This window comes from Notolabrus celidotus, chromosome 6 (assembly GCF_009762535.1).
Source record: "Notolabrus celidotus isolate fNotCel1 chromosome 6, fNotCel1.pri, whole genome shotgun sequence".
Classification (NCBI taxonomy): Eukaryota; Metazoa; Chordata; class Actinopteri; order Labriformes; family Labridae; genus Notolabrus; species Notolabrus celidotus.
In genome coordinates, this window is record NC_048277.1 from 30,496,702 (window position 1) to 30,524,058 (window position 27,357).

The 27,357-nt window shown below is 40.5% G+C and overlaps 1 protein-coding gene across 1 annotated transcript in view; it reads right to left on the bottom strand.

The window, feature by feature from the left end:
* cspg4 (chondroitin sulfate proteoglycan 4) overlaps positions 1-26,691 on the bottom strand; it is a gene marked incomplete at its 5' end in the record, with an annotated part of 166,650 nt that extends 139,959 nt beyond the window's left edge. Inside the window, one exon of the mRNA XM_034685162.1 lies at positions 26,622-26,691. Coding sequence (XP_034541053.1) covers positions 26,622-26,691 — 70 coding nt within the window. The remainder of the gene's footprint in view (positions 1-26,621) is intronic.
* Positions 26,692-27,357: the final 666 nt, after the last annotated feature.

The window sequence follows — 27,357 nt, forward strand, 5'->3', positions numbered from 1 at the left end:
TCTCTCTCTCTCTCTCTCCCTCTCTCTCTCTCTCTCTCTCTCTCTCTCTCTCTCTCTCTCTCTCTCTCTCTCTCTCTCTCTCTCTCTCTCTCTCTCTCTCTCTCTCTCTCTCTCTCTCTCTCTCTCTCTCTCTCTCTCTCTCTCTCTCTCTCTCTCTCTCTCTCTCTCTCTCTCTCTCTCTCTCTCTCTCTCTCTCTCTCTCTCTCTCTCTCTCTCTCTCTCTCTCTCTCTCTCTCTCTCTCTCTCTCTCTCTCTCTCTCTCTCTCTCTCTCTCTCTCTCTCTCTCTCTCTCTCTCTGTGTCTCTGTCTCTCTGTCTCTCTGTCTCTCTGTCTCTCTGTCTCTGTCTGTCAAACTGTTGTTTGTGTGCCCGTATGTAAATTGAGGATTCATAATTTAAATAGATATATTGAGACATTAACACCCCAAACTATCACTGGCCATGACAAAAAGTCTGACTAAGTCAATGATAAATAAGTATGTTTTAGGCGTGGTGCCTAACCCTAAAAGGCTTTGCACTTTTGGGTAAACAATACATTATTGTCCTTTCAAAAGTCATTAAATTAATAAAAATATGGAGTTTATAAAACTTGCGGTGTAATTTATGGGCTGACAGCAGCAACTTTCTACTGCCAACCCACAGCCTGTGTGAACACAACAATGATGGCAGCAGTTCAGTGCAGCCATCACACTCTGCTTATGATGGCTGGATGAAGCGGGCCTCACAGTGTGGTGGCTGTTAAGGTATATCTGAACGTCCAAGTGTCATACTTACTGAGCGAAATGATCACACTTCTCCCAGAATGTGTTGTTCTTGTTTCCTCCCACTCTTACTTTTCTATCATCGGGGTTTAAAGGCAAAGACTGCTGTCGTTTAGCGCCTGGATGAGACCTAGATTCAAAGTGGCTCCGCTCTGTCAGTCCTGCCCGGAGAGGGAGATGGACTCTTACTGCAGCAGAAGTTGCAGCCGGCGGGGGTGACGAGGTGGAGTGGATAGCAGACTGACAGCTGTCATCAATCACTTGCCCCAGCAGCCAGATGCAGGTTGACGGGAGGGGCCACGTCGGCTGGAATGGCGATCCGTACACAGTTTACCGGAGATGTCTTTTTGCCAGCCAGTCTCAGGTGGAATGCTGTCTGTCATTAATCCAGCCGACCATCTATCAATCAGTTCCTCTTCCAGGGTCAAGCCCGGATGTGACATGCTCCATTTCACAGCGATGTTACGGAGCTGTGGCACTGCTTCATTGAAATTTTCTGAACCAACAGGTTGCATTTGCCCAAAGGAAGAAAAACTGCAAACGTCCAATGCACATCACTTCAGAATTTACAGCCCAAAGAAGCATAATCATAGCTTATCTTGCCTTAAGATGGAAAACTTTCACAAACTTTGAAAACTGTCTATCCCTTAGCTTGTGGGTTTTAAGACAAGGCTGCAAAATGTGGAAGAAAGGATTACAAAAGGCAGGTGAAGAGTTGAGGGAGGATAGACTGAGACGACCAGAAGCTAAATAATGCCCGTCTAGGGCAGCTGGATGGACAGGAGAGAGATTCTGCTTTGTCTCTGAGGAATTTCCATTGGTTCAAGCTCACTGATGCTGAACACTTTAGACAGCTTGTGCTAACTCTGAGCAAATCTTGTTTTCGCTGCCTGCACTATATAGGTAGTTCTTTCCATTTCCCCAGACGACGTGTATTCATGTTTACAGTCTGGCAAACAGAGCAATGAAATAAATGCATCAAGGGCATGAGAATATCTCATATGAGGGATTACATTGTGCAGTATAATGCAGAGCAGCATAGAAACAACGATAAATGAGCATTTTAATATCATAGACCATCCAGAAATTCAGGGTTTAATAATTAATCATATAGTTTAGACCTACTTCACTGGGTACCACATCCATGCCTCATTCCCTTGAGCTCTCTGTCTGCACACTTGTTTTTTTAACTCACACAATAAACAAGTTGTTTTCCTACAATGGTCATATACGGGTGGGGTTGAAAGAGAGCGATCACATGACTTCCTGTTTATAGTCTTTGGGGTTTTACTCCCAGGCTTTCCTCTATGGCACAACATCCATAACATCTGTGTGTTTATACTGGAAGGTAAAGAATCTGTGCTCCAAACAAGGCTCTGCTTATTTACAGGCCTGTCTCAGCCAATGACAATGCAATGCAAACATCCGTGCGTTCACTCCCCGCCTGCTGGATGAGCCTCACATGGTTGTGTTTGCTCAACACAGCTGCAAATATGCCGTTGATTACTTGCTTTGCTTGTGCTTCGTAATGGCGTGAAACACCATGTGCAGTCAGTAAAAACAGCCAGATGATCACCCCCGGGGCCGCTTATCCACAAGCCTTTATTTAACTTAAATTTACCACACCTGGCCAGGTTTGTTGCGTGCTGTTTTTAGTGGGTTAGTGGAATAATGCAAAGCAGTAACAAGGATGGTGAAACAACATCTCATTCGGAGCGCACTAGAGCCTGCAGTTTACAGAGGAGAAGAAGGTCAACTTCCATTTTACAAGTCAGGGGTGTATATATTGGGTTTAAGTGTCACAAAACACTGAGGTGACAAGCTCTTTGGGATGTGATCAAGCGCAAATATGATTGGAGTGCAGTGGAGCAATGACGGGAGCAGCCTCTGGGATGGGCTTTGATTATGCCTGAAGCTGGCTGCTAAATCAATAGAGCCTGACGCTATCGCTGTCTGCACAACAAACAGCCAAGCTTTCATGTATCTGTCTTGTCTTGAGGCTGCAGACAATCTGTTCTAACTGACTCTTACTTCTCTAAAATCAAACATCTATTTTTTTGTATCCATTAAGACTCTTAGTTTCATGTGTTTGTGCTCAGTATGGACGTTTTGGCACAAGCATCTGGTAACCGGGTCGTTTTCATCCTGAATGTCGCACCTACTGGAGTGGAGGATTCACAAATGTCTGAAACAGACTTTAAATGTGCCGTGATTCTGCACAGGCATTCAGCCATGACCAGGTTCATTAGCTGCCCCGGTGTGTTTGAGAACAAATTTTAATATCGCTGTCTGTTCACTGCTGGATGACGACTTTGGGGACCCTTGAGCAAATTGGCGCAGAACACAGAACTGCAGAATGGCACACATCTTTATTACTTTGTCCTCAGGGCAATTAGGGAGTATTCACTTTCTTTTTCATTTTCTTGGTTCAAGTTTTGAGAGGAAATTTTAAAAGACAAGCAGGAGACAGCTTTTTACACTGAAAAGATAACAAAACATCTAAACTGGAACGTGTTTGATATATTAAATCAAAGTTTGTGTTTTAAAAATTGCCCTTTTTGATGATTTCTTCATCATTGTCAGTTCTGGTAGCATTTTATAAACAAAAGTGATTAATGATCCAAAGTCCTGCTCCTCCAAAAAGATGTCTGAGAGGTTGGACATGCTGATAAAAAACAAAAAAAGGCAAATAGATGCTAATTCTATTAGCCATGTAGCGCAATGTGACTTGTTATGAATTCAGAAAGGATCAAATATTCAGAGGAAGGATGTATTCATGATGTTAATTTAAAAAAAAGGTGAAAAAAGAGTCAGATAAAATAATTTTTTTTTTTTTGCTTATAGAATATTTCAAAAGATGATTAAAAATGTAGACTACATGTTTCCTGCATTTAAAATTTGTTCCATATACCCTAAAGGCTTGGCGATTACTGGATGTGAAACCAACACAAGGTGCAGCCTGGCCAAATGAAAATGAACTTGCAATACTGCATGTTAAGCTAAGTAGCTAGCTTAGTGGGTCGCTGGTATAGCTCAGTTGATGGAGCAGGCGCCCCATGTATAGTAAACTACTGTCCTGGTTAAAGTGATCAAAGGATTCAGCACTGGTCCCAACAGGATTTGCAACTTTTCCTTCCCCAATCTCTCCCCACATTTTCCTGTCTCTCTCTCTAGCTTTCTTATCCAGTAAAGGGATTTGTTGGGGGCTTTAATCTCTGGGAGCGCTGGTAAAAGATCTGGACCTAAGACGGGTCAGTTGCTAAGCTCTGGAGGATGATCAAGATGGTTCTGTCCTCTATACTTATTCCATGTCCAGTCCATGTTGCAGTTGGACTCAGGGTTTCAGCAGATTCTTAATCTAATTCAAAGGTTATATCTGTTTAAATGTTGATGAAATTCTAATATCTGACACATTAAATAGTACCTGTACCCTTTTAAATCTGACACATCTTATTTTCATGAGCAACTTGATCAGAATCCTGCAGGTCCTGGCACAAAACTATTAAGATGAGCATGAATTATTGATATGCTATGAATCAAAATTTAACGGGCAGAATGTGACTTCTGGAAATGACGTGATATGCTAGAGAGAGTATGTATCACTCTGTTGGAGTTGTTGGGAACACGGTGCAGCTTCAAAAATTAGAACATCGGAAAAAGTTCATTTTTTTCTATCAGTCTTTTAAGGAAAGTGAAAATGTAATATATTCTGAACTCATTACAAGGAAAATAAAATGTTTCAAGTGTTTTTCAATTTTCATTTTGATAATTTTGGTCTGCAGTTCAAAAATGTGAAGTGGTCTTAAAATTTGAATTTTTCATTTCAAGTTTTAATTAATACTATTCAAGTGGAATAAATACAGTGCATGTCTTCGTCTAGCTCAGTACACACAACCACTATCATGAGGAGGACTGCTAATGACATTCCAACTTTTTGAGATGCCCCTGCACAGTTCTTGCCTCCCCACAGATCTTTGGCTTTGCCTAGAGCACTTAACCTGGACAATAGATAGATCTATTAATGACCAGCTATCAGGCTCCCCAGAGATTTAAAGATCAGATTTTGATTGGCTTCAATTTAGCCTCCAAAATATACCAAGAAACATGTTTTACTTCTGATTCTTGCAGAGATTTGAGTTTCAGTGCAAACAGAGAAAGTTTAAATGGCATCCATCTACATCATAGCTCTGCACTGTAACAGACATTTTATAGAGATACAGATTTCAGAACAGTGCAAAGGTAGGAGAAGTGACTGTTAAAGCAGTGGGTGGAATAAAAGGAAGAAGAAACACTTATAAGAAGACAAGGAGAAGAAAAACTCCAGTGTCTCTCAGACTAGTGCTGCTCTTCTCTTCTACTTCCACCGCCTCTGTTCTTTCTTCACTTTTAAATAAGGTTTAGTGATTCAATTGTCACTCAGTCTGCTCTGTTTCAGCTTTTGTTTCTCTACAGTGCTGGTATTGTGCATACCTGTATTGTTTGTGTGCAGACATTTTTGCAGTATATACCTGCTGCTCTTTGAGATCCTTTTTCAGAGTCGACAGGGGGAAAAGATTAACTGCACTATAGCAAACTCTTTTTACTTGATACTCTTGTATTTCCCATGTGCATTTAGACTTGAAAAGCAGTTTGAAGAAGCTTAATTCACTTATTTACACAGCTGAATCCAATAAAAGCACCACATGGTGTTATAAGCTGAGCAGAAAGTTGCACATACCTGCACTTCAAACTGTAATATGTCGTACACTGGAACTAGAAAGGCCATCCTCGTTTCCATTTTGTGGTGATGATGCATTTTTGGCTGTCTGCTTGATTTTAGCCCACGCCTGCTACGAGGAGAGATTTGTGTGCAGGTTCATCATTGTGTCAAGTTGTGAGGCTCAGAGTCATAAAACAACAAGCGCAGTGTCTGGGAACTGTGAATAACAAGTTGTCATATCTGCCTCTTTTTTTACAGGCAATATCTCCTCTCCTTCATGGCACTGTTTTATAGAATGAGTGGCTCCACCGTGTTTAACGCATCATTTCCCTTCTCATTGTGAGCGAGGAGGGAGAGCCGGATGATGGGTGGGTGAGTGGAGGTGGGGAGGGGGCCCAATGTCCTTGCGTTTTATTGCCCAGCTCTCGTCCTTCCAGCATGGCTGCTCAGAGCGGTGCCCTGGGTATTACAAATAAGCAAATGCCCTTTTCGTTCTAAAACTCAAGTGGCGTGAGTCTTTCATTTCCTGTGTGACCAAAAAGCCAGACAGGGGTCCAGTCAGTTTAAAGCACTTTTTAATATTTCTTCATGAAGATATGAATCTGAGGATAAGCAGTCAGCCATCCACGAGAAACTAGAATTTGTGAAATTAAGAGTGCAGGATTAGTGTAGTTACTGGAGAGCATTAAAGGAATTAAACACAGCTTCACGCCTTCTTAGAGAAAGAAAATCATGGAGCCACTTGGCAAGGTCTTCATCAAGATCACAGCAAATCATCCTCACTTAGCTCGATCAAAATCCAATATTTTAAAACATGACCATGCCCTTTTGGCGCCTGAATTTCCCTTTTGTCTGACTGAACTTCTGAACCCTCCCCCAACTAAAGTTTGGAGCTGGTTTCTCGCCTTAAATGAGCCATGACTAACCGGTTTTACATTCCACTTTAATTACAGATCGCTAATACGCTGCTGCCTCAAATTGTTCATAGCTGGGTAATTTTAATTCTGCCTTCTTCAATTGATTTATTTAAGCTTAATGAAAGTGTTATCTTTAAATGCACCATCATCACTATAGCATCTCTTTATGGCCACACATCAGTGCAGACCAGGGGCCTTCTCTGGGAGCGAGTCAACAGTAAATCAAGAAGAAACCTTGAATGGCTCAGCGTCAATATATCTCTGAGTTTCTATGTTAAATCTCTGTTTTCTTTAAATTAATTCTAGAGCACTTTCTTTGCATGTTCACAGTCATGGTGTGCTGAAATCAGATACAAAGTAGTTCAGTTATCACAGTTAGCGCTCTGATCACAAATCAATGCCTGGCTACACCATTAATTACAGCTCTTAACAACCAGGAGATTAAGTGTGGTTTAAAAGGGTGGAGCTTAATTTGTCAGCTTAATTACACACAGTTTTGTTAATGAATCCATGCCATCTACTGACTGCAGTCTGACATCTGCAATAAAAATAAAATTATACTTTCACTTGTGTTTGTCATGTCAGCTTATTCATAATGACCAATGTTACCAATCACAAATTTTAACCACAAGGGACTTTAAAAGTCAGTACAGCATACAGTATCTTCTATCCTCTGATGCCTGACTCAGGGAAGGAAAATTAAATAAAAAATGATAAACCTTAAAGGGCTAAAAAGATTCTCCAGAAACTGATGGTCCATAACTGAATTATGTTTGTAGAGACATGAAATGTTTCATTGAAAGGCTATCATTAAAATATGACCAACTGCATACATTTAACAAGCAACAACTCGGAGAGCTAAGAAAGCTTTGAATTGCCATGACCTGGATGACTGAGAACCTTCACAGACATACATATATGGATGGCCTGGCGCTGAACGTTGAAGGACTTCTTATCTAAAACAAGCTGAGCAGGTTAGCAACAGCTTGGCGTTCCCCTCCTGACATAATGTTTCTGATGACAAGCTAAAGAAATGCTGGTTTAACATTAAACTGCTTTGTTATGTGTTTCAACTGGGATTAATTACCTCACCATCAGTTTACATAAAGATAGAGCTTCAAAACTTGGGACAGGATCACCATGTTAGCTGATTTTTTGCTAGCTTAAACTGTTGACTAGTTATTACGCATTGTTATTGTTAGCTTCATTCATGAAAAGATAAGGAAGATCTGAAATTAGTATGTATTTGTCGATAGTTGTAGCTAGAGGAAGAAACAAGTTGATGTTCTGTGGGGCTAATACATATGCTAACAGATCAGTGCATGAACTGGAATACTCCCTATAACTAATACCATATTTTGGGCTGCATCAGAGGCATTTCTTATACTGGTATCTTTATCTGAAGTATTCTAATAAAAAGGTTAATTTATCATAACAGGAAGCACTGCTCTCAGAGTGCTAAGTAAAACCTCCTTGAAGAAGTTATTTCGACTTTAGACTTTATTGTCCCCATGGGGAAATTATTTTCCACAGCACCTTTCTGCATTTCCACAGACATAGACAATCCCAAGAACATACACTGTAGGCTCAACAAACTATCCACAAAGACATCAACATTCAGACAAAGTTCAGTGAAGCCTTTTGCGTCCTGAGGGGAGTGGGATGAGGTGGGTGTTTAGTGGATGTGTGATGTCCTGTTCAATTGAGGCTGCGATGTATATGATGGCCCTGTTGTTTAAGTCTGTGAGGTTTGGTGTGGGAAGGCTGATTATTTTAGAGGCTGTGGTGGTTATGCGTGTGAGTTTGGCCTTGTTTTTAACAGATAGAATGTTGTAGAAGCAGGTGGAAAAGTAAATAAGGATGGATTGAATCATGCTTTGATATTAGGGGTGCAATGGATCAAAAAACTCACGGTTCGGATCGGATCACGGTTTTGAGTCACGGATTGGATCATTTTTCGGATCAGCAAAAAAAAAAAGAAGACAAGACAAATATAACTTTGTCCCTCCATTTATTTTGTAAAACACTTTGCCCATTAAATAAAAAGAACATTCAACTCAAAATGTACTGCATGTGCAAAGCACCCTATCTGTGGGCCGTCCTGCCTCATTCACTGCATTTCATGGCATGGCAAGTGAAGGAGCAGAGGAACTTCTAAAATTTCACTCTATTCTTCTTTTAATCGCTGATTTTCACCGTCCACTTTTCTTTGAGCTGCAAACTTGGAACACACCCTTTGATTCTAGGGTCCTACAGCTGGCAGAGAGCCAATATGCGAACCATAAACGAAAGTGAAAGTTAAAAATTGTACTCGCAGCATTGGACTCTAAGTGACCCAGTAACAGCCTGTCTGCGTATCGTTGACATGGAGACAAGTCCCAGTAAACACGCGGTGACCCGACCAAAACACAGAGTGAAGGAATAACAGTTCGGGGACCACAAATAGACGGCCGGATGCGGTCCGCGTATTGACGGCCTCTGGTCTAGTGGGTGCGCAACGGAATTTCATAACGTGGCTCAAGCACATTCAGCATTCACTGTATTTCACAGGGAAACCCAAAATGCTCCCATACATGTGACTTACAAGATGCAGGAGGGTTTTCAAGTTCCTCTGCTCCTTCACTTACCACGACTACCGCTGCGCTTGACGAGTGAGAGTGGATTGAACATGCAGTCATCACGTGAACACGCGCAACTTTTTTCATCAACCGATCCGCGGACTATGTCCGTGCCGAACCGTGGAGAGGCATACGAACGGATAACGGATCAACGGTGATCCGTTGCACCACTATTTGATATAGTAGTAGAAGGAGTCGGGGGGGCGACAAAGTCCTTTGAGCCACCATTGATACTGTAAAGTAGGCCTACTTGGTAACAATGACAGACTATCATTGAATCAATACTGGTTTGACATTGAACTGCTCTATACTAGTATAATAAAAAAGACGGCCTCTAATTTGAGATAAGATCACAATGTTTGTTGATGTTTTGCTAGCTTAAACTACTGTTACTCTGTTAAATAGCAACACACTGTCATTATTTGTTATATTAAGGTAATAAATGATCTGAAAACAGTTTGTCTTTGTCATTCCACAGCAAACATGGCAGGCGTATGTATAATTGCTTTGTAGGTAACCATTTGAGTGGAATAAATAAGTTGATGTTCCAAGAGGCTAATGAGTTATGCTAACAGATCAACGCATTAACTGGTATACTCCCAATAACCAATAACACATTTTAGGCTCCAACAAAGGCATTTTCAATCCTGTATCTTTATTGGAAGAAGTCTAATATAGGGTTTGATATATCATAACAGGAACCATTACTCATAAACGGCTTAGTGAAACCAAGTAGTTATGAGCCATTGTATTTCATGGCCACTGTGAAGTACTTGGAAACAATGGGGCTGAAAGCTCAATATATGTTTCACAGTCATGTTGTCTGCCCTAAGCAGAATGATGGTGGCAAACTGAAGGCCAGGCGTCTATGTCTTAATCTAAGTTAATCAATGTCACTTCATCATGGCGAGGACAGGCTAAGTCATCCTGAACACTTTCCATTTCCCCCCTTCCTCCCTCTGCCTCTAGTATGACAGACAACTGTGACCCAGCACATAAGGCAGTTTAATGGTATTCAATAAGATTAGACTGAACAACACAGGACGTATATGCTGTCAGTTTGCTTATGAAAGCCAAGGAGCTGTTCAGTGGGAAAAGGACTCAAGGACTTTGATGCAGAATTCATCAATTCTGGCTCAGTGTTTCTGGAAGACATATGCACATATTTATACAGTTTTATGGTTTATGAAGTATCAGAATGAGGAAAGTTAAATTTATCAAGCCAAAAAATAATAGCTAATCCTTTGTTTTGCATTTCAAAATGATGCAAATGTTTTGCATTGAGGGAATACTTTTTTAAAAGTTCTGTTCCCCCGACACACAATTATTCAAACAGTGTCCTTACAAGGCACCAGGTGGAATAGCTAGATATTTCCCCCTATCTTTCCTTGTTGACATATTTTATTAAAAGTCCACAGCAAGAGCAAATACTTCTCATTTGTCAACATTCAAAAAAACAGATATTTGGTCCAGATGGGCCAAAATGTTCAAGCGAAAACAGACAGTGTCAAGCAAGTAAGTCATCAGGAAAATAACCCCATCACGAATCCAACGGCTTGTGTCAAGCACTCGACTGACACCTTTGATACAGCACAGCTCAGTCTTGCTGGCGTCATGCTGGAGTTGCTTTTAGCCGAGCTGAGATTTCGAAGGCTACTTTGTATTGAGATGTTCTCCCTCCCTTCTTTTTTCTCCCACCATCACTGACAGCAGACACATTGATGAGGACAGACAGATGGAGAGACAGAGGGGCAGCGCAAAGACGAGAGAGAAGGGGGGGGGGGGGGGCAGCCCGTGACGAGGAGGTAATAACTCCACACACCTCATCTGCGAGAGGAGGCATCAAAAAACCCTTGACTTAAATGAATTCTGACAGACTCTGGGTACAGCCCATCAATATCCTCTGACACTATTAAATCAGCACCCAAAAAACGGAGCTGAACACCTGCTCGTAAAGCCATGATCCTGTGACAAAGGATTTGAAGCAGGTGAGGGAGGCACAAATCCCGAGATGTAACCGGGAGACAAGCTGAATTTCTAAGTAAAAAGAGGCTGTAAGGATTGTCTGGATTCACATAAAAAAAGGTAAAGATCCAATGTACAGTCTAGGTACATTTATTCTACCATGCCACATTATTTACAGTACTGACTGGAAAAATAGTACTTTGATTATTTGTTTTAGAAAGGAATAACACCATTTCAGAAGCATCTCTTTGTGCCCCTACAGCTCTGCACAGTTTGTGTTTACTTCAATCTCAAAAACAACAGCTCTCGAAGACCACCAGCCCCGTTATTACAGCAGCTAGGTCCTCCCAAAGACAATTATTGGCATTTTAGAACCAATAATGTCACACGAGATAAAAACCTGGCCTGCAGTTGTGTTTAGTTCATTTTTAAACATAGCAAAACTCATTTGAGACACATGATCCCAGGAAATGCAGCTACAGAAGCATTTCACAGTTTAACCACACTTAACTCTCCTCCACCTCTTTAGACCTTCATACTCTCTATTGGGGAAACCTCTCTAGAAATAAACAGCATGCTTAGGTTTGTTTGGGAGTTCCTGGGTTAAACCAAAGACTGTATGTAACGATGAATGGAGCGCCCTCACTTCATCCTGTTGTACAAAATTGAAGTTGCAGTTGACATTTTTCCACCAGCCATGTTGTTTAAAGCCAGAATCTGATTGGCAGGGTTGGCCACGCTATTGACAGCTCTTTAGCGAGCCAAGACACACATTTAGCCAAACAACAAATCAGCAAAGAGGTCCTCAAGATGGCACAGTTCACAGCAGAACAGCTGTGTGTGGAAGCAGAGCATCAAATAATTGCTAAAAACTGAACTTGTCTGTGAAATGAACACTTAAAAATATATCATCATAATAACAGGGCTCTCAAGTCTCACGCATTGGGCATGAGACACACATTTCAACCTGTTCACACACTCACACGCCACACCTTGTATTTCTCACACAGAATAATTATGCCCACCAAGTTGCGCTGCTTTTCTTTAAACTGTGGAACAGGTAGGAATCAAGTGGGTTTCCCATAGAGTTCAGAAGGAGCTTGCCACGCAATAGCTAACCAAAAAAAGAAAGAAATATAGCTACACAACAGCCAATCAAAAAATAGCATCATTGTATCCGGGTAAAACAACGCTACAACAGTACGTTCCAAAGAAAAGGATGCACATGTGCAATTGCAGATTTACCAATGCAGATTGGAAGACGATGGAGCCCCGTATCAAATGTGTACAGTAAGTCATCTCATCAATTGATTTTATAGGCTATTTACTGAACAAAATTACTACTTTATCACAAAAATAAAAGAGAGCTAGGGAGAGAGTAAGAGAGAGGGCAGTCAAAACTGTTAAGATAAAAGGAACAAAATAGAGCCGGATTAAGACTATAATGCAAGGATACAATCTGCTGCCAAAATCTCACTCTGAACTGAGTTCAAAACTTGAGAGCCCTGATAATAAGGAAACACAATGTTGACAGAAACCATGCTTGAAAAAACAATATTTGATGTACATTTTGATTTTGTAGTTCGAGTTATGTCCCATCTGTCGACATGGAGGAGGCAGAGTTTATGACATACACTGCAGCCAGTCAGTAGGGGAAGCGCCAATTGCTTTGGCTTCACTTTTGGGTAGCTCTCATGTCATGCATCTTTCTATGCAGTCTACACTTCGAACGGGGAGTGAAAGAACAGCAGAGTACAGAAAAGGTAAGAAACTGTTGCAATGATTCCCATTGAAAAGTATCTTAGAGTGACCCTGATCATGCTGAGTCATGAAACGCTTTCATTTTTAAATATTTATCCTAGGTGACTGCTATTAGTTGCAAAACCTTTGTGCATTCAAGTGTTCACCTTGCTCTACAGTTGCACAAGCTGACCCCATAACAGAGACCTTCCACGTTTCATGGTGCTCCTCGCTAGAGATACATTCAAACAGACAGAGGAGATGAATCTGTGCACCCAAGCAGCACTGATTGGAAGATTACAAAGTAAACATCTAAAAGATCAGTGCTACTTGGCTGTGCAGAAGGACATCACTGTCCTTATCGTTCAGTCTGTGCACACAAATTCAACTGAAGAACTTTGTTACGACAGCAAAGACTTTAGCCGTAGTACTTCATTTATCACTGTCAGAGGGAGTTTATCTCCAAGAAAGATGCCACGTCCAAGATTATATCCTTAATTGATGAAGTTTCAAAGACTCATAAAAGAGTAGTCATAAACAAATGGAAAGTTTTGAGTTACAGCGTCACTGTAGCACATAACGGCACAGCCACCCCCCAGAAAAAAAACTTTACAAGAACTGAGTTGTGCCCTTGTGGAGAGATGAGGAGGAGGAGGAGGATGGGCACACAGCAGAATCAGTCATACAGACTGTCTATGCAGGACTGAGTCTGTAATGTAGATCTATGATGCTGGACAGGGTCAGTGGAGGCAGTGGAGTGTGTTTTAGTGCACCATAACCTCAGACAAATGGGCAAGGTGGTCCAGTGCTACAGAAAAAAGAAGGATAAAAAAAATCCACTCTGCCCAACCTGACTTTCTGTTGTAATGTTGAGTACTGGAGATAAACCCAAGGGTGTGTTTTGTTCTTAGTTTTTTTCTTTAATTTGCAAAAGCTTTTATAATCCTGTCACACCACCTTTTAATCTTTATTTACCTAAACAGAGCGCGATCAATAGTCATATTCAGAGGATTACTTGCAGATCACAATATATAGACTGCTTCTAATTGCCTGCATGTTGTCAGTCAATATAAATTCAGATTGCAGCTCATTTTGCAGACTTCCAGCAGTGAAATTGAGAGTTTAAACTCTCCAATACATCCAGCTCCAGTAAAAGCCTCACGCCTGCGAGCGTATCATTTAGATTGACAAGAGAGGCAGAGGCATTTGAAGTGAACTTAAGTCTACCCCCTGCCCTATAAATAATATTTAATCCCTCTTTTGGCAGGGAGAATTGGTAATGAGTCCCAGAGCTTTTTTGATGCATCACATTGCCTTCAGCTACAGCTGACACCAATAGGATATAAACCAGGCAGCTTTCTGTGGCCCACAATGGTGAGCTACGACGGCATTTCTAAGATCAGATCAGATCAATCAAACTGTTGAAGTCTGGTTAAATCAGGATATTGAGACGCACAGGGCCCTTTTGTCAAAAGCGAGAGTGTGGGAAACATTATAAAGCACCATGGTCCTTTGGGGTATTAATAAAAACCTAAGAGGTATTAGTTCAGTTATTTTGAACTTTCAGAAGAAATGGTTGCTAAATATGAGAAAAGGCTTTGTGCAGAAATCCAGTAAAGAGAAGGCTAAGTATGTAAGCTTATATTGTTGCATGTTAATGCCAGTGAAGCCTCCTTTCAACCTTGTTTTCTCACTTGCCATATTTATAGATGCATTTTATGTCTCTTTTCTTTCATTTAGATGTCTATACAACAGCCAGGCACTGAATGCTTTGAATGAGGATAATGTTCCAACAAAACATGTCAGCTGTCTGCGTCACCTGATTTGAACCACAGAGTCCAGGCAGTTTAAATTTGTTGTATTTATATATGCAGCTACATAAATGGAAATGTATGTGTTTAATCAGTGGAAGTGTTGGGGATTTTACTGCATAATTCCTCCTCTCGCCTCCAGGAAAGTCCCAGCCATCCTATCCAGACCAGTAACATGCTTGTCTGTTATCCAGCTATTAAAATATGTTGCCAGCCTTAATATACTATCCTGCTGCTTTGCACTGATACGAAGTGAGTGTAATGTTACCTAAATGGTGGGTAAATAGATTCCATGGGGAATAATAGCCGTCAGCAGTCTGATCCAATAAAGAAGTAAGTGGAGAGAGCATGAAGGGAAGATGAATGAATCTTATTAAAATGTACTGATGCCTGGTCAGCAGGAAAATGAAGAAATAGCCAGACTGGACCACACCTTCAGCCTGACTGAGCAGAGCCTTGGTGCTGCCTTGCTACAATTTACATTTCACCCTGTTATCACACACAATTTAACTGACTAAAACACTGATTATTTCAGCTTTAAGATCAAATACAAATTGATTTTTGGACACAAAATGCTCTCAATCCCCAAAAGGAGCTGGATTTTCTTTTTTTTTTTTTTAAAAGGAGGCCAAGAAATAAGTCACACATCAAATTTTACACCAGAGACTGTTAAGAACATCAATAACACTTTATCCAGCATGTAACTGCAAACTGACATTTTGTTTTGGCTTCAATTCTCTGACCTTTTGCAGGAGATGTGTTTTTCTTAAAAAAGAACTTGTCCGCTCCAGCTACTGACAAGTTGTAATGTCTTTAGCAATCAGCAAGTTAGCATAACATTAGCTTAGCCGAGTGACTTGACACGCAAAGAAACAACTAGCCACAGGCAACATTCCAATTTTAGCTTATAGGCTCTTACAGCAGTGATCAGCATATCAAGTTATTCATAGATATTCATGTGTTTATCATGCAGGAAAAAAATAAGTAGTATGATAGTATGAAGTTTTAATTATGTAACATTAGCTTAACAGAGAGACTAGAGACAGGAAGAAAAAACTAGCTTTGAAAATGCTTCTAATTTTAGCTTAAGAGTTCCTCTTTGGCAGCGAGGAGTAGCACATCCCATTTAAATTTTTTTTTATCATGTGACACAAAATCCTGTTTGTAATGACAATTCACAGCTTTATTTGCACACATTAGCTTAGCTGTGAGACTGGACAAAGCGGACAAAAGCTAGCTTGTGCTGAAGGTACAACATGTAGCCTATAACCCCCTCTAAAACAGGGGCTTGCATACTAATATCAGAGGTGTCAAGTAACAAAGTACAAATACTTTGTTACCTTACTTAAGTAGAAATTTTGGGTATCTATACTTTACTGGAGTAATTATTTTTCAGCTGACTTTTTACTTCTACTCCTTACATTTTCAAGCCATTATCTGTACTTTCTACTCCTTACATTTTAAAAATAGCCTCGTTACTCTTTTTTCATTTCGGCTTGTTTTCATTACGGCTTGTCATCTTTCAAAAAAAAAACTAATTTATGTACATTTACATTCCAACAAAGGCTATTGGTAACATGCCTGTGAAGTGACTTTTTGCACCATTAAAATACTTATAGGCAACGAGTCATCATATCTTCTGCTCCACGAAACACGTTAATGCTCAGTAGTACACATCTATGGTTCTTTAATGTGTTTGCATTGTACAAAAATGTGTTCATTATCAATGGGCATAAATGTGGCTGCAACAGGTGGCCCAAATATTTCAACATTAACATATTAATATAACAGTCTTATGGCCTTCAGAAAAATGTTTCTTTTGGGAGGTGGGGTATTGCACTATAGGCCCCACTATAGGCCTTAATGGCATTTCTTTCCCCTTCCATTACTTTTACTTTTATACTTTAAGTAGTTTTGAAACCAGAACTTTTACTTGAGTAAAAAGTTTGAGTTGATACTTCAACTTCTACAGAAGACCCTAATAATTAATTAAACCCTAGTATCTATACTTCTACTTGAGTAATGAATGTGAGTACTTTTGACACCTCTGAGAAATATGCATATGTCCACAAATTACAAAGCTCAATAGCAACAATTTGCTGTGTCATTGTGGGTTAGTGGCTATTGCTAGCCTGGCAACTGGCTTAAACCAGGCTAACTTTTCCCCCCTGTGTACCATTTCCTGGTTATATTGTCATATTTAATAATCCAATTACAGATATAGAGATATTGTCTCATCAAAAACTTGTCATGAAACCAAAATAAGTGCATTTTCTAAATGTCAAATTAAGGCTTTAATCTTGTGTTGTCATCTAGTCTTCAAATGGCATGTTAATTTAAAAATGGTTTCCACAGAAGTAAGATTAGCGTGTCTCTAATATAAACTCATCTCTAAATGTCAGGTTTTGTCATTTTTTAAACATTAAAGGTAACGTTTTTTTTTTTCCATAGGCACACAGTTGTATTCACCACATAAACAAATCCATCAGAGAAGATACACATTTCTACCTCAACAGTATCCTCAGTGGACCAGAATCCAATGCAGCCACCAGACATGTTACATTTTCTGTCGGCTTTCACCAGAGTTCAAAAGCTCAGTGCTCTCTTGTTTTTTAAATGCTATTGCTATCAGTCTTGCTCTCTCCACCCACATGCACAAACCCACTGCTGAATGCAATAGGTTCCCCGGCTGTTCTCTGGGGATTTTCAGAGTCGTTCTGGGCAATGTGGGAAATTGCTTACTGAAGGAGAAGTGGACGAGGTTGAAGGAAAATGCACACAGCCCAAAAAATGAAATGACACCATTTCCTCGGGAAGGAACACCTGGAATGCACTGAATATTAGAGTCTAGGATGTGCAATAACCCAAGAGGACCTAAGGGTGGACGTTTCCAGTAAGTGCCTAGCCCAAAGGAAACTGTGCATGAAGAGAGAGACAGAAGTGTAGCTTGTTCCTTTTTAATTTCACTCGACAATCTGGAGTTTGAATTGGCTACCGGCTCTCCAATTATTAATCACTTCTGTCTTCACATAGAGGATTGATTCCCATATTGAGGACGATTGTTTTCCTGTGTTTTTTCATTAGATGAGTATACTGCAAAGGTCAGTGGAGACTCTCATATTGAAATAAAAAAAGGAGTCACAATATTTTCAGAAGCTGTTCAAATCCCAGGCTTATAGAGCCAATAAAGCTTATAATGACCTTCAGTCCCATTCAGTTATCAAAGCCTGAAATACATCTTTACACTAAGCTATGTTTAGGACACAGCATTGATTGAGCTGTGTGCGCCTTTTGCATATTACAGCAGTGCTAATATGTTGGCGTTTCTAGGTGAATTCCAGCTTTGAGCAGATTCAGGCTTCAGATATGTGCCAAACCCCATGGGGAAAAAAGAGCCAGTTTAGCCAAAATGCCTTCTCACATCCAAACCTGCTGTGGTGGGCGGCGGGACCAGGTAGCAATTCTTTGAGTCATGTTGGCGAGCTCTTTTTAATGCCTGCCAGCAGACATGCAGGGTGTCCAGGTGCACAGTGTGCAGACACCCCTCTGAGAGACCAAACCTTCATTATTTATTAGGCTACAAAATGAAGCTGCGAGAGGGGGTCAGTCAGCCGTGAAGCTGGCAGGATGGGATGTTGCTTCCTTGTTTGCCAGGGACGCAGGTTGGAGCGATAGGCATGGGCTGCTAGTAGCTGCACGAGCGGAAGATAAGAGAGACGTGAGATTCATTCTACCTACTGCGTGTGACAGGCCAAATATAGACTATCAGATGGAGTTGTTAATTTTCAAGATGGCACGCCATTCCCTTTACCCCTCCCACCCCTTGCCTCACCAGAATCAACCATTACTGGCCTTGCATAATCTTTAATCGTGCCCGCTCATTTTCTTGCCCTACATTTTTTTTCCTCTTCTTTCTGCCTCTATACTTTTTAAAGCTTAGAGTAGAAACCAGCCTTGATTTCTTTTCCTCTATTCAAGACATTTTCTTCGCTTTCATGAGCAATTTTCCATTATCCCTTGCCTAGCCTCATAGGCTCAATAAATGCCATCAGACTTCCTTTCCTCTTGATAGTGAAAAATGGGAAAAAGAAAGCCGTTTTCAATAATCCTTCCATTACGATGACTCAGTTGATTTCCTTCTCTTTTACTTGAGGTGAAATTGCATTGTTCCCCAAGTCTTAATCTTTCTATCCAATACTTCCAATAGTGGAAGTATTGGTGCCCACTGTGCAGTTCCAACGAAGGACTTTGATGCAGAACTTTGACTGTGAACATTCAATCAGGGCTTCATCTTAGACTCCTTCACACAGTCTGCAGTAAATTGTGTATGACATGGCAGATATTTCTTCTGTCTCAGTACCCATCCAGACCAAACCATTTTAAATACAAGTTTTATAAAACAGACAAAAAACACAATTCTTCATTTTTCAAGCTGGATTTGTGAAACTTTTAAAATAACTGCACAGTAAAAGATTATTTATCAATTATAAAAATTGGTCGACTTATTTTACATTCCTCCACGCATCAATGCACTTTACAACATAGATGAAATATGCTACTTCATAAATCTGAGAGTTAATATTTATCTGCTGACGACTCAGTTCAGGCCAATCACTAAAGGGGGGCGGGTCCAGGCTCAGTTGCAGTGTTGTCAAAACCATAATTTTGGCTGTTTCTGATGTGGACCATTTCAAGTCCCTGTCAAGTTATAAAACTATTATTTGTAGGTCCATACTGTGTATAACTATTTAGCGCTGGCTACCAAATTATTTCAAGACAAACAACTCTGTATATTGTTGAAATACAATCAAGATAAATCAGATACTGGAACTAGCTAGCTAAACTGGCGACGTACCGCCATGCCACATGTTCTGTTTTGATTTCTGTTGGTTTAACCAAATGTATCTGTTCCAAGCAGCAACCTCCAGTATTGAAAAATTGAAGACTGTGGAAGTGCTAAAACTGCAGTTCCTCGAGTGTCCACTTGAGGCCTTCTCCAATAGCCAAGGACACCCCATTAGAACCAATGTTACGATGCAAACCTTTACAGCTGAAGTGAACATGTTTACAGCCTGATGCAAAGATGGTTTTGGTCTGAATAGTTAATGTTTCTATTCACACTGTGTGAGTGGGAAATCCTTCATCACGTATTTGTTCAGAAGATATAAAGGTGATGCTTTTTTCATGATTAGGCAGAATTAGGGGCATGGCAGCTAAAAAATAATCAGAGTAGCATAACTTAACCAGGCAAGGTCCAAATACCTCAAGGGAACAGAACTCGTTACCTTGTTGAAATTGCACTTGTTACTTCATAAGACTTTGTTTGGGACTCATCCAAAAAATACAATTTAAAATGACATTTATATATGGCCCTGTTACTATACCAATACAATAAAGGTGGATATTATTTGTAGTGCTTGTAAGTACATGTATAAAAGACATGAATCACTGTGCTCAGTTTTTCAGAGCTCACATATTGTGCACCCCGAATCTCTTGAATCCCATTAAGCAATGAAGCTGACACAATCCTTCAGCTCATCCACACTTTCCCACTCAAGGCAAACTGTCATTCACACACCAAAAAAGGTTACTTTTTGAAGGACATGAATAAATCAAATTACAAACACTTTCAAAAAATAAAAAAAATCACTCTGCTCTGAGCTCTTTCACTGTATCCAACTGCAACTTTTCTAGTTTGTGAGTCGACCTTGGTGAGGGGCGATATCTTATCAACTTCAGCTGAAGAGCATGTGAAAGAAAAGATAACTCGAAAATAAATCTGACGAATCACTTGTTTTCTCTTGTCTCTGCTTGAGTTGTTCATATGATTTATTCTGCTGCTCGTCAGCATGTTAACCTTAGTGCAATGAAAAGATGCAGTGGGTTTATATTAAACTAGTGTGCTGCTGTGGTAAGAAAAACACTCAAAAGATGATAGTTTTAACTATTTTGAAGACCAAATAGGGCTAAAACTGAATGGAGATTCCTTGAATGACAAAGAACATGAGCTATTTTACAAGGACACTGTCTCCTTAAAATACTACAAGTATTATTTTGTGCTGTAAGGTTAATTTGATAGCAGTACACTTTGGCAAATACTTTACATGCAGGGCCTGTATGAAATGAAATTTAAAGAGGCAGTGGAATATACAAGTACAAATACATATGCTCTTCCCACAGTCTGGCTTTGGCTCACACGTTAGTGTCACCTGTTCATATTTTCAGACAAAAATATTTTCATTTATTAGTGCGCACAATATCTACACATCCCTCCCAAACAAAATTTCGAAAGAACAAGCTTAAAAAGCAGCCAGTTACAATTGCCAGCAACCTTTAAGGGAAACGTATGCCCCAGCATACAGACATGAACTTCTGACAATATACAGACAATTTCTGGAGTTTAGGTCCTCAAATTTTCCAGGGTTGTGTTTCAAATATGTCTCACATAGCAGTAAAATGACTGTCAGTGCTCCCTGAACCTGAAATACCCTGGCTTATGTTTAATTGGGGCCCTTGAAGTGAGAGTGCAAGAGGGGAAGAGTCTCCTGTAACGATGACTCTTTCAAGATCAACATCACTCCTTACGATGCTACATGTATGAAGATGTTTTAACAATACAAATACTAGAAAGTAAAATAACTCAGGACCACTGAGGCAAACAGTAAAGAGTAGGTGTGGTAAGAGTGGTGAAGAACAGTGCCATTCACTAGCGGTCAATGTTCCAGACTATTGCCTGCTGCTATTAAGAATGCCAATGTAAAAACACTAATGTAAATACTTTACTGTGGATGAAAATGCTAAGTTTATTTCTAATTCGTCCTGTAATGTGTCATGGCGAATTCGCTAATCTGAAGGTCCCAGGAATATCCAAGAGAACGTTCAAAATGTTGATTTCCAGAAACCAGATGTTTACTCAATCTGTCCTTAAAAGGGTTCATTAGTTCATTTTGTCAGGAACAAGATACCCTGGTCAACCTGATCTGGATCTAATATAAAGCAAGACCACCAGGACCAAAGGTTGTCTCCACCAAGCAGTGGCGTCGCTGAAAGGCCATAAAAAGCAGAGAAGAGTGTGTAAGGGGGGGTTCTTTGGTTGAGTCCATCTCGCAGAGATTTTAACTGTATGCTGTATCTTCAATAAACCCGCAAAGGCTGCACGTTGATTCTGTCTTCGTATTATTTATTTAATCCTATCATAAGGAAGCACTGCAGGCTTTTTTTTTTTATCTGCTTAAGTAAATCATATGAGTGAGAGAAGAACAGAAGTATCATATTCATTCCAGAGTATCTTAATGTGAAGCTACAGTATGTGTTCATGGTTAGAGCAGTGCTTATGTCAGGAAATAAGGAAGCTAAACACTGCTAGCATCTGTAGCTCATCTAACAAACTAGCAATGTTTAGCGGCTATAAATTCCTACAAATCTTGCATATGGACGCTACAAATATTTTTATAAGATAGAAGATTTGAAGATTTAGTAGAAATGATTTGAAAACACTGCAGGGTTCATAGAGGAAGCAACGGTTTTAACAGTTCATTGAGTTCTGACACTGTGGTAGGTAAGCTATTTAGAGTAACTTGTAATGGTGAGTAATTTTTGGCACAATATATGCTGCTCTTATAGCAGCATGAAAAGATGCTGATGTACATACGATATTCTCTTTCTGTTATGGTTGCAGTGACTTGCATAAAAACACCTTCAATATGGAACCACACTGTCATCATTTAAGTGTGCATAACATGCACCTATTATGGACAATGTCTGGGAACTCTCAGGAGCACAGGGCAGGCTGAGGAGCTTTAAGAGGCTTTGGAGAGTTTCTTGGTGATAGTTTGGCGCTCAGTAATAAAGCCCTTGTGGCAGCGTATTTGTTCTGCAGAGGCGGGGTGTGACTTACCAAGCAGTTGTAAAAATGGTAAGTATTGAGCACTTCTGACCTTTGTCCCTTGTGTCCTATCACGCTCCTTTATCTCCTCACTTCCTCGCCTTCTCACCCGCTCTGTCCTGACGTTCACTCATTCCCATTCTCCCACACTCTCTTCTCTCTTTGCTGATGCACTCCCCCCTCCCCCTGAATCCTTACCTCCATCCTCCCTCACAACTTCTGACTTCATTTCTCACTCTCGCCTCCCTCACACGCTCGCTCTCGTCCTCTTTCCATCTCATTCCCCTTTCTCTCTCTCTTCCTTTTCAGACGTCAGTGTGGGAGTAAAAAGGATTAGTCGAAACCAAGAGAGGGAGCAAAGCGCTAAATGACGGTATTGAATTCTGGCAAAATAAATTTGGGCTTCTCACGCCAAGTGAGAAGTTAAGACTCAGGCAGAGCCGTTTCTAGCACATCTAACATGATAACAGTGCATAATGAACTCATTTCAGAATGGCAGTCATATTATCAAAAGCCTGCTGCTATTTAGACTTAGAACATTTAAGCTAGAAAAAAAGGGCAATGGATGGAGAAAGCTGAACAAATATTCTGTAATCTACTCAGTGCAGAGTTTTGGGGTCACTTTTTCATCTGGTTAATGCATTTTGGTTCCAATATTACAACAGTTACTTGTTGCAGCTCATCTTGTGTCTTTAGTTAGAGTGAAACATAAGTGAGGAAAGGAGAATATGTTGAATAACAGCTGTTTAAAAGGACTAGGGCACTTATAAATGCACATTTAATCCAATGAAATGAATAATGCAAACATTTTTACATGACTTATTCATTTCATTGGTTTATTTAACCAACTAAGGATTCTATCTATTATAGGGTCCATAATAAACTCATAGAATTGTCTTTATTATACAAGCTCTGAAGATAAAGTTGAAAGGATAAACAAAGAATGAACAGCCCCTTCAGAGTTAACCTGAATTTGGTAAAAGACAGCTCTGTTCCTCAGACCTCTGAGGTGAACGACAGTCAACAGTCTGAACTCGGAGCCAGCACTCTCTCTGTGAAAGATTTTGTGGCCAGGTATGACAGGCGTGTAATGAAATTCCCCTCCTCCCTAGCTTAGCATCGGTGTGCAGATTCTGATAGCACCGGCAACCATAGAAACACTGTCCTGTCAGAGGTATGAATCTGCAAGAACATGCACAGTAACTGTACAGGGTGAATAATAGCAAATACACCTGCCCTGTTTCAGCAAGGTACTGTATATTATCTGGTGAGTTAAGGGACTGTTTGTTGGATTACAAGGTTTAGAATTTCTTGTTTTACTGTTTTGCTATTTGCAAAATGTTTATGTTTCAGTCACTATATTGTCTTCCATTGCTGCCTGATGAGAGTGTTAAGCTTTTTTTTACTGCAACAGCTAAATAATGTTGACCAGACTTGACAGAGTGAACTACATAGGAAAGTTGGGAGCTGTATAATTGAAACAATGAGCTGAAGGAAGCCAAATAAGTCAAAAGAGTTAAGGATGCAGCATGACCAGGCGAAGATGTTTTGTGCAGGTTTGTGCATTTCAGCATAAACATGATGCATGTCTTTTTAAAAAACTAACATTATAGCTTTAAGATTAATTTCAAGCATAGTTAAACATGATAAGCTAAAGCAGTCAGCTATGTGTTGAATTGTCAGTGTGTTCATTTATTTCCCATAGATTGTGCTGGACTGACTTTGGTCACAAAAGATATGCTTCAGCAAAAAAACAAGAGGGGACCTGCCTCGTTGTAGACCATCAATGTGAACCTGCTCAAAACTGGAGAGTCTTTCCTTCAGTGAGCCCACCATCTGCCCAACAGCTGCACCTTCCTCAACAGGACACAAAAAAACGTCTCACGAGTGAGGCAAATTAACAAAAAAAAAAGGAGAGAGAGAGCATTCGTTTCCAGAGAGGGACTGCTAGCAGTGGCTGAAACTTTTTAAACACTATTTACATTAGTGGTTGTTGCACTTATTGTAGAGTTCGATGAGACCATCGGGATGCCAGCCAGTCTGCAGAGTGCCTGTGGTGGATCTTCCTGTGGCTCAGTGAGCTGATGAGATGTTGAGATTATTGACTTGTTAGACAGAGGAGGAAGTTTCTGCCTCTTGCTCAGATTTCTTGGGTTACACTATAGCCCTCCGGAAGTTGGTCAACATAGAGGGGAAAGTTTTAAGTTTTAGTGTAAAAAAATGAACATGTGGATGCTAATAATTGGGCCGATGCAAAATGAAATACAAAAGTAAGTCCAGCTGTCTCTTTGATGATTTAACTCTTCTCTCTGGGGTGCACTCAAGACAATGTCAGAATACTTGATATAGTACATGCCATATTTATGCTTTATGACTTCAGTCTTGTGCCACATCCTAATTCTAGGTCACACAATAAAATTTGCAAAGACAGATGTTATTTAAACAATAAATAGAAAACATTGTGCAGCAGGGAGCAGATGGGATACACATCTCAGTGTTTGTGGACTCTCTTTTACCATTAATGATCAGTGCATGTTGATATTTTAAACGGTTGTTGCTTCCACTCCAAAGCTCCGGCATATCTGAATATATTCCGCTCCATAGCTTGAGCATAAAGGAGTGAAACCCTCACTAATATGAGACTGAACCTTTAAGGTTTTTTTTTTGCAAAGCTCTCATAGTGCCTCTCAGCACCATTTAGACAATGACTACTTTTTGTCACGACTATTTTTTACTTTCTTTTAGCATCTGAGTAATCCTTGGAAGTTCCCCAGTCCACGTAAAACTAAAATGTGCTTGCATATATGTTTCTCCTTCTGTTGAACTGACTCACTTAACAAAAGTTCCCCCTCTCTCTCTCTCAGTGTGAGTGAATTGCAGAGGATGCTGCAGAAGCTAACGGTGCCACAGGGCCTCTCGCTGCGCCAGAAACAAGTCAAAGTAAGGCAAGGCGGGGAACAGCTAGCAAGGAGGTTGTAAAGGTTGCATGAGGGCTATGAGGTGGAGTCTGTGGGTGTGGAGGAGGATACTTGGCTAACAGTTGGTGGCACTTAGTGGGTGGTGCACTGCAGGTTGCATAGGTGCCTCACTGGAACTTGCGACCTTATGAAAATCATAGTGGAAGCAAACTGAACTTTTTCCATAGTTTATTGATCCAGACTTTTATCAGAAGATAGTCATTTTGATATTGGTTTCTCAGAATAGTTCTGTATTTTGTTTTCTGTTTGTAGTAAGAGTGGCAGGAAGATAGTGTGGAGAGCAAAAGAAGGCAGAACACTATCCACTGTAATCCACCTCCTGACCTATCGGCGACCATCCAACTGTAACTTGGCTCTATTGAATGCCTTTAAACAGATAGTTGCATGCAAGCACACCTAACAATCCATCAGCAAACTACATTTCTCAACACCAGCTCTATTCCCTCCAAATAACCTGGACTGTAAACTGTTAAAACTGCTTTGAAAAGGAAGTACCGGAAGTCTGTTATCCCTAACCACAGGATACACAGGATATAGTTAGAGCTGGCTCAGGCTTGGACCAGCTTTTGTTATGCTGCTATAGGCCTAGACTGCCGGGGGAACTGTCGCACTGACACACTGGGATCCTAGCTCACCCCCTTCCCCCCAACCCCCTCATCACTTACTTTAACTCTGCCTGTCCCATTGAAAGTTACTAACCATAGACCTTTCTGGGGGCCCTGAGCTCCCTTGTCTCGTAGATTCCTCTGAGTTGCCGTAGACGTCCTCCTGCTGCGGACGTTCTGGACTCCAGCGGCAACAGCTTCTACTACTCGTCTCATCGCTATCACCTCTCTCTCTTACTCCCCTCTATCCCTCTTTCAAGACCCAACTCGGTCGAGGCATGATGGCTGTCTAACATGAGTCTGGTTCTGCTTGAGGTTTCTGCCTGTTAAAAGGAAGTTTTTCCTCCCCACTGTAACTAGCTAAATACTGCGATGTGCAATGCTCATGATGGATTAAGGTGGGGTCAGACTGAGTCTTACCCTGTCTTGAAGTTGGGTCTCTGTTCATAATTTAACATAGAGTGGTCTAGACCTCCTATGTTTGTAACAGCGTCCTGAGATAACGTTTGTTGTGATTTGGCACTATACAAATAAAGGTTGATTGATTGACCGGAAGCCCCGAAAGTTGGCAAAGGCTTTCAGATACTACTACTGTATATTACTGTCAAAGACTGTGAAGTTACAAAAAAAAAACAGCCATTACCTGCTTTCTTTACCAGCCAGTCTGTTCTCCTCCCCTTCCCTGGCTGCTCTGCCAACAGTATTCCCTGAGTGATGAATCACGCTCATGTGTTGTGCAGGGCTGCTGCATTCACTGGCAGATGTTCCTGGAATTACAGAGAGCAATATGATTGTTTTTATAGAATAATGATGCAGGGCTACTTTGGTTGTAATGATATCCATACAGATGAGCCCAGAGATAAGGGGTGGAAGAACCGAGGCAAGCATCTTCTTTATCACCTTATTATGCCGTTTCAAAGATGTCTACCTTTGCTGTATGCATCTAGTGTGCACCGTTCATCAGGTGCATGCTCCTCTGCACGGATACAATTACCCTTTGCTCGTTAATGCTCTGTGTGATATCTGTATAATGAGAGTGCTGTCTCTCACACCATCAGCACCCTCAGATTAGATCCCCTCATGTTGACAGAAAACCTGTCATCCAGCCTGCCATCCAGGAGGGAGGAAAACAACATGTGGAAAATGGCAAAGGCAGCGCCTGCCTCTGTGGATGTATTGTTTTCATAATTTCACTGCAGCTTAAAACTGCAATCTGGAATCTATTTGTCCATTTGACAAAGCTTGAGCGGTATTCAAATAAGACTTTGGCTGTATAATAAGCTTACAGGGATTTTGTTTAAAATCGTAATGGAAGACCAAGAAATGTCAACAAGACATTAGACACCTGGTATGTGTAATATGAAAGCATTTTTGGCTGT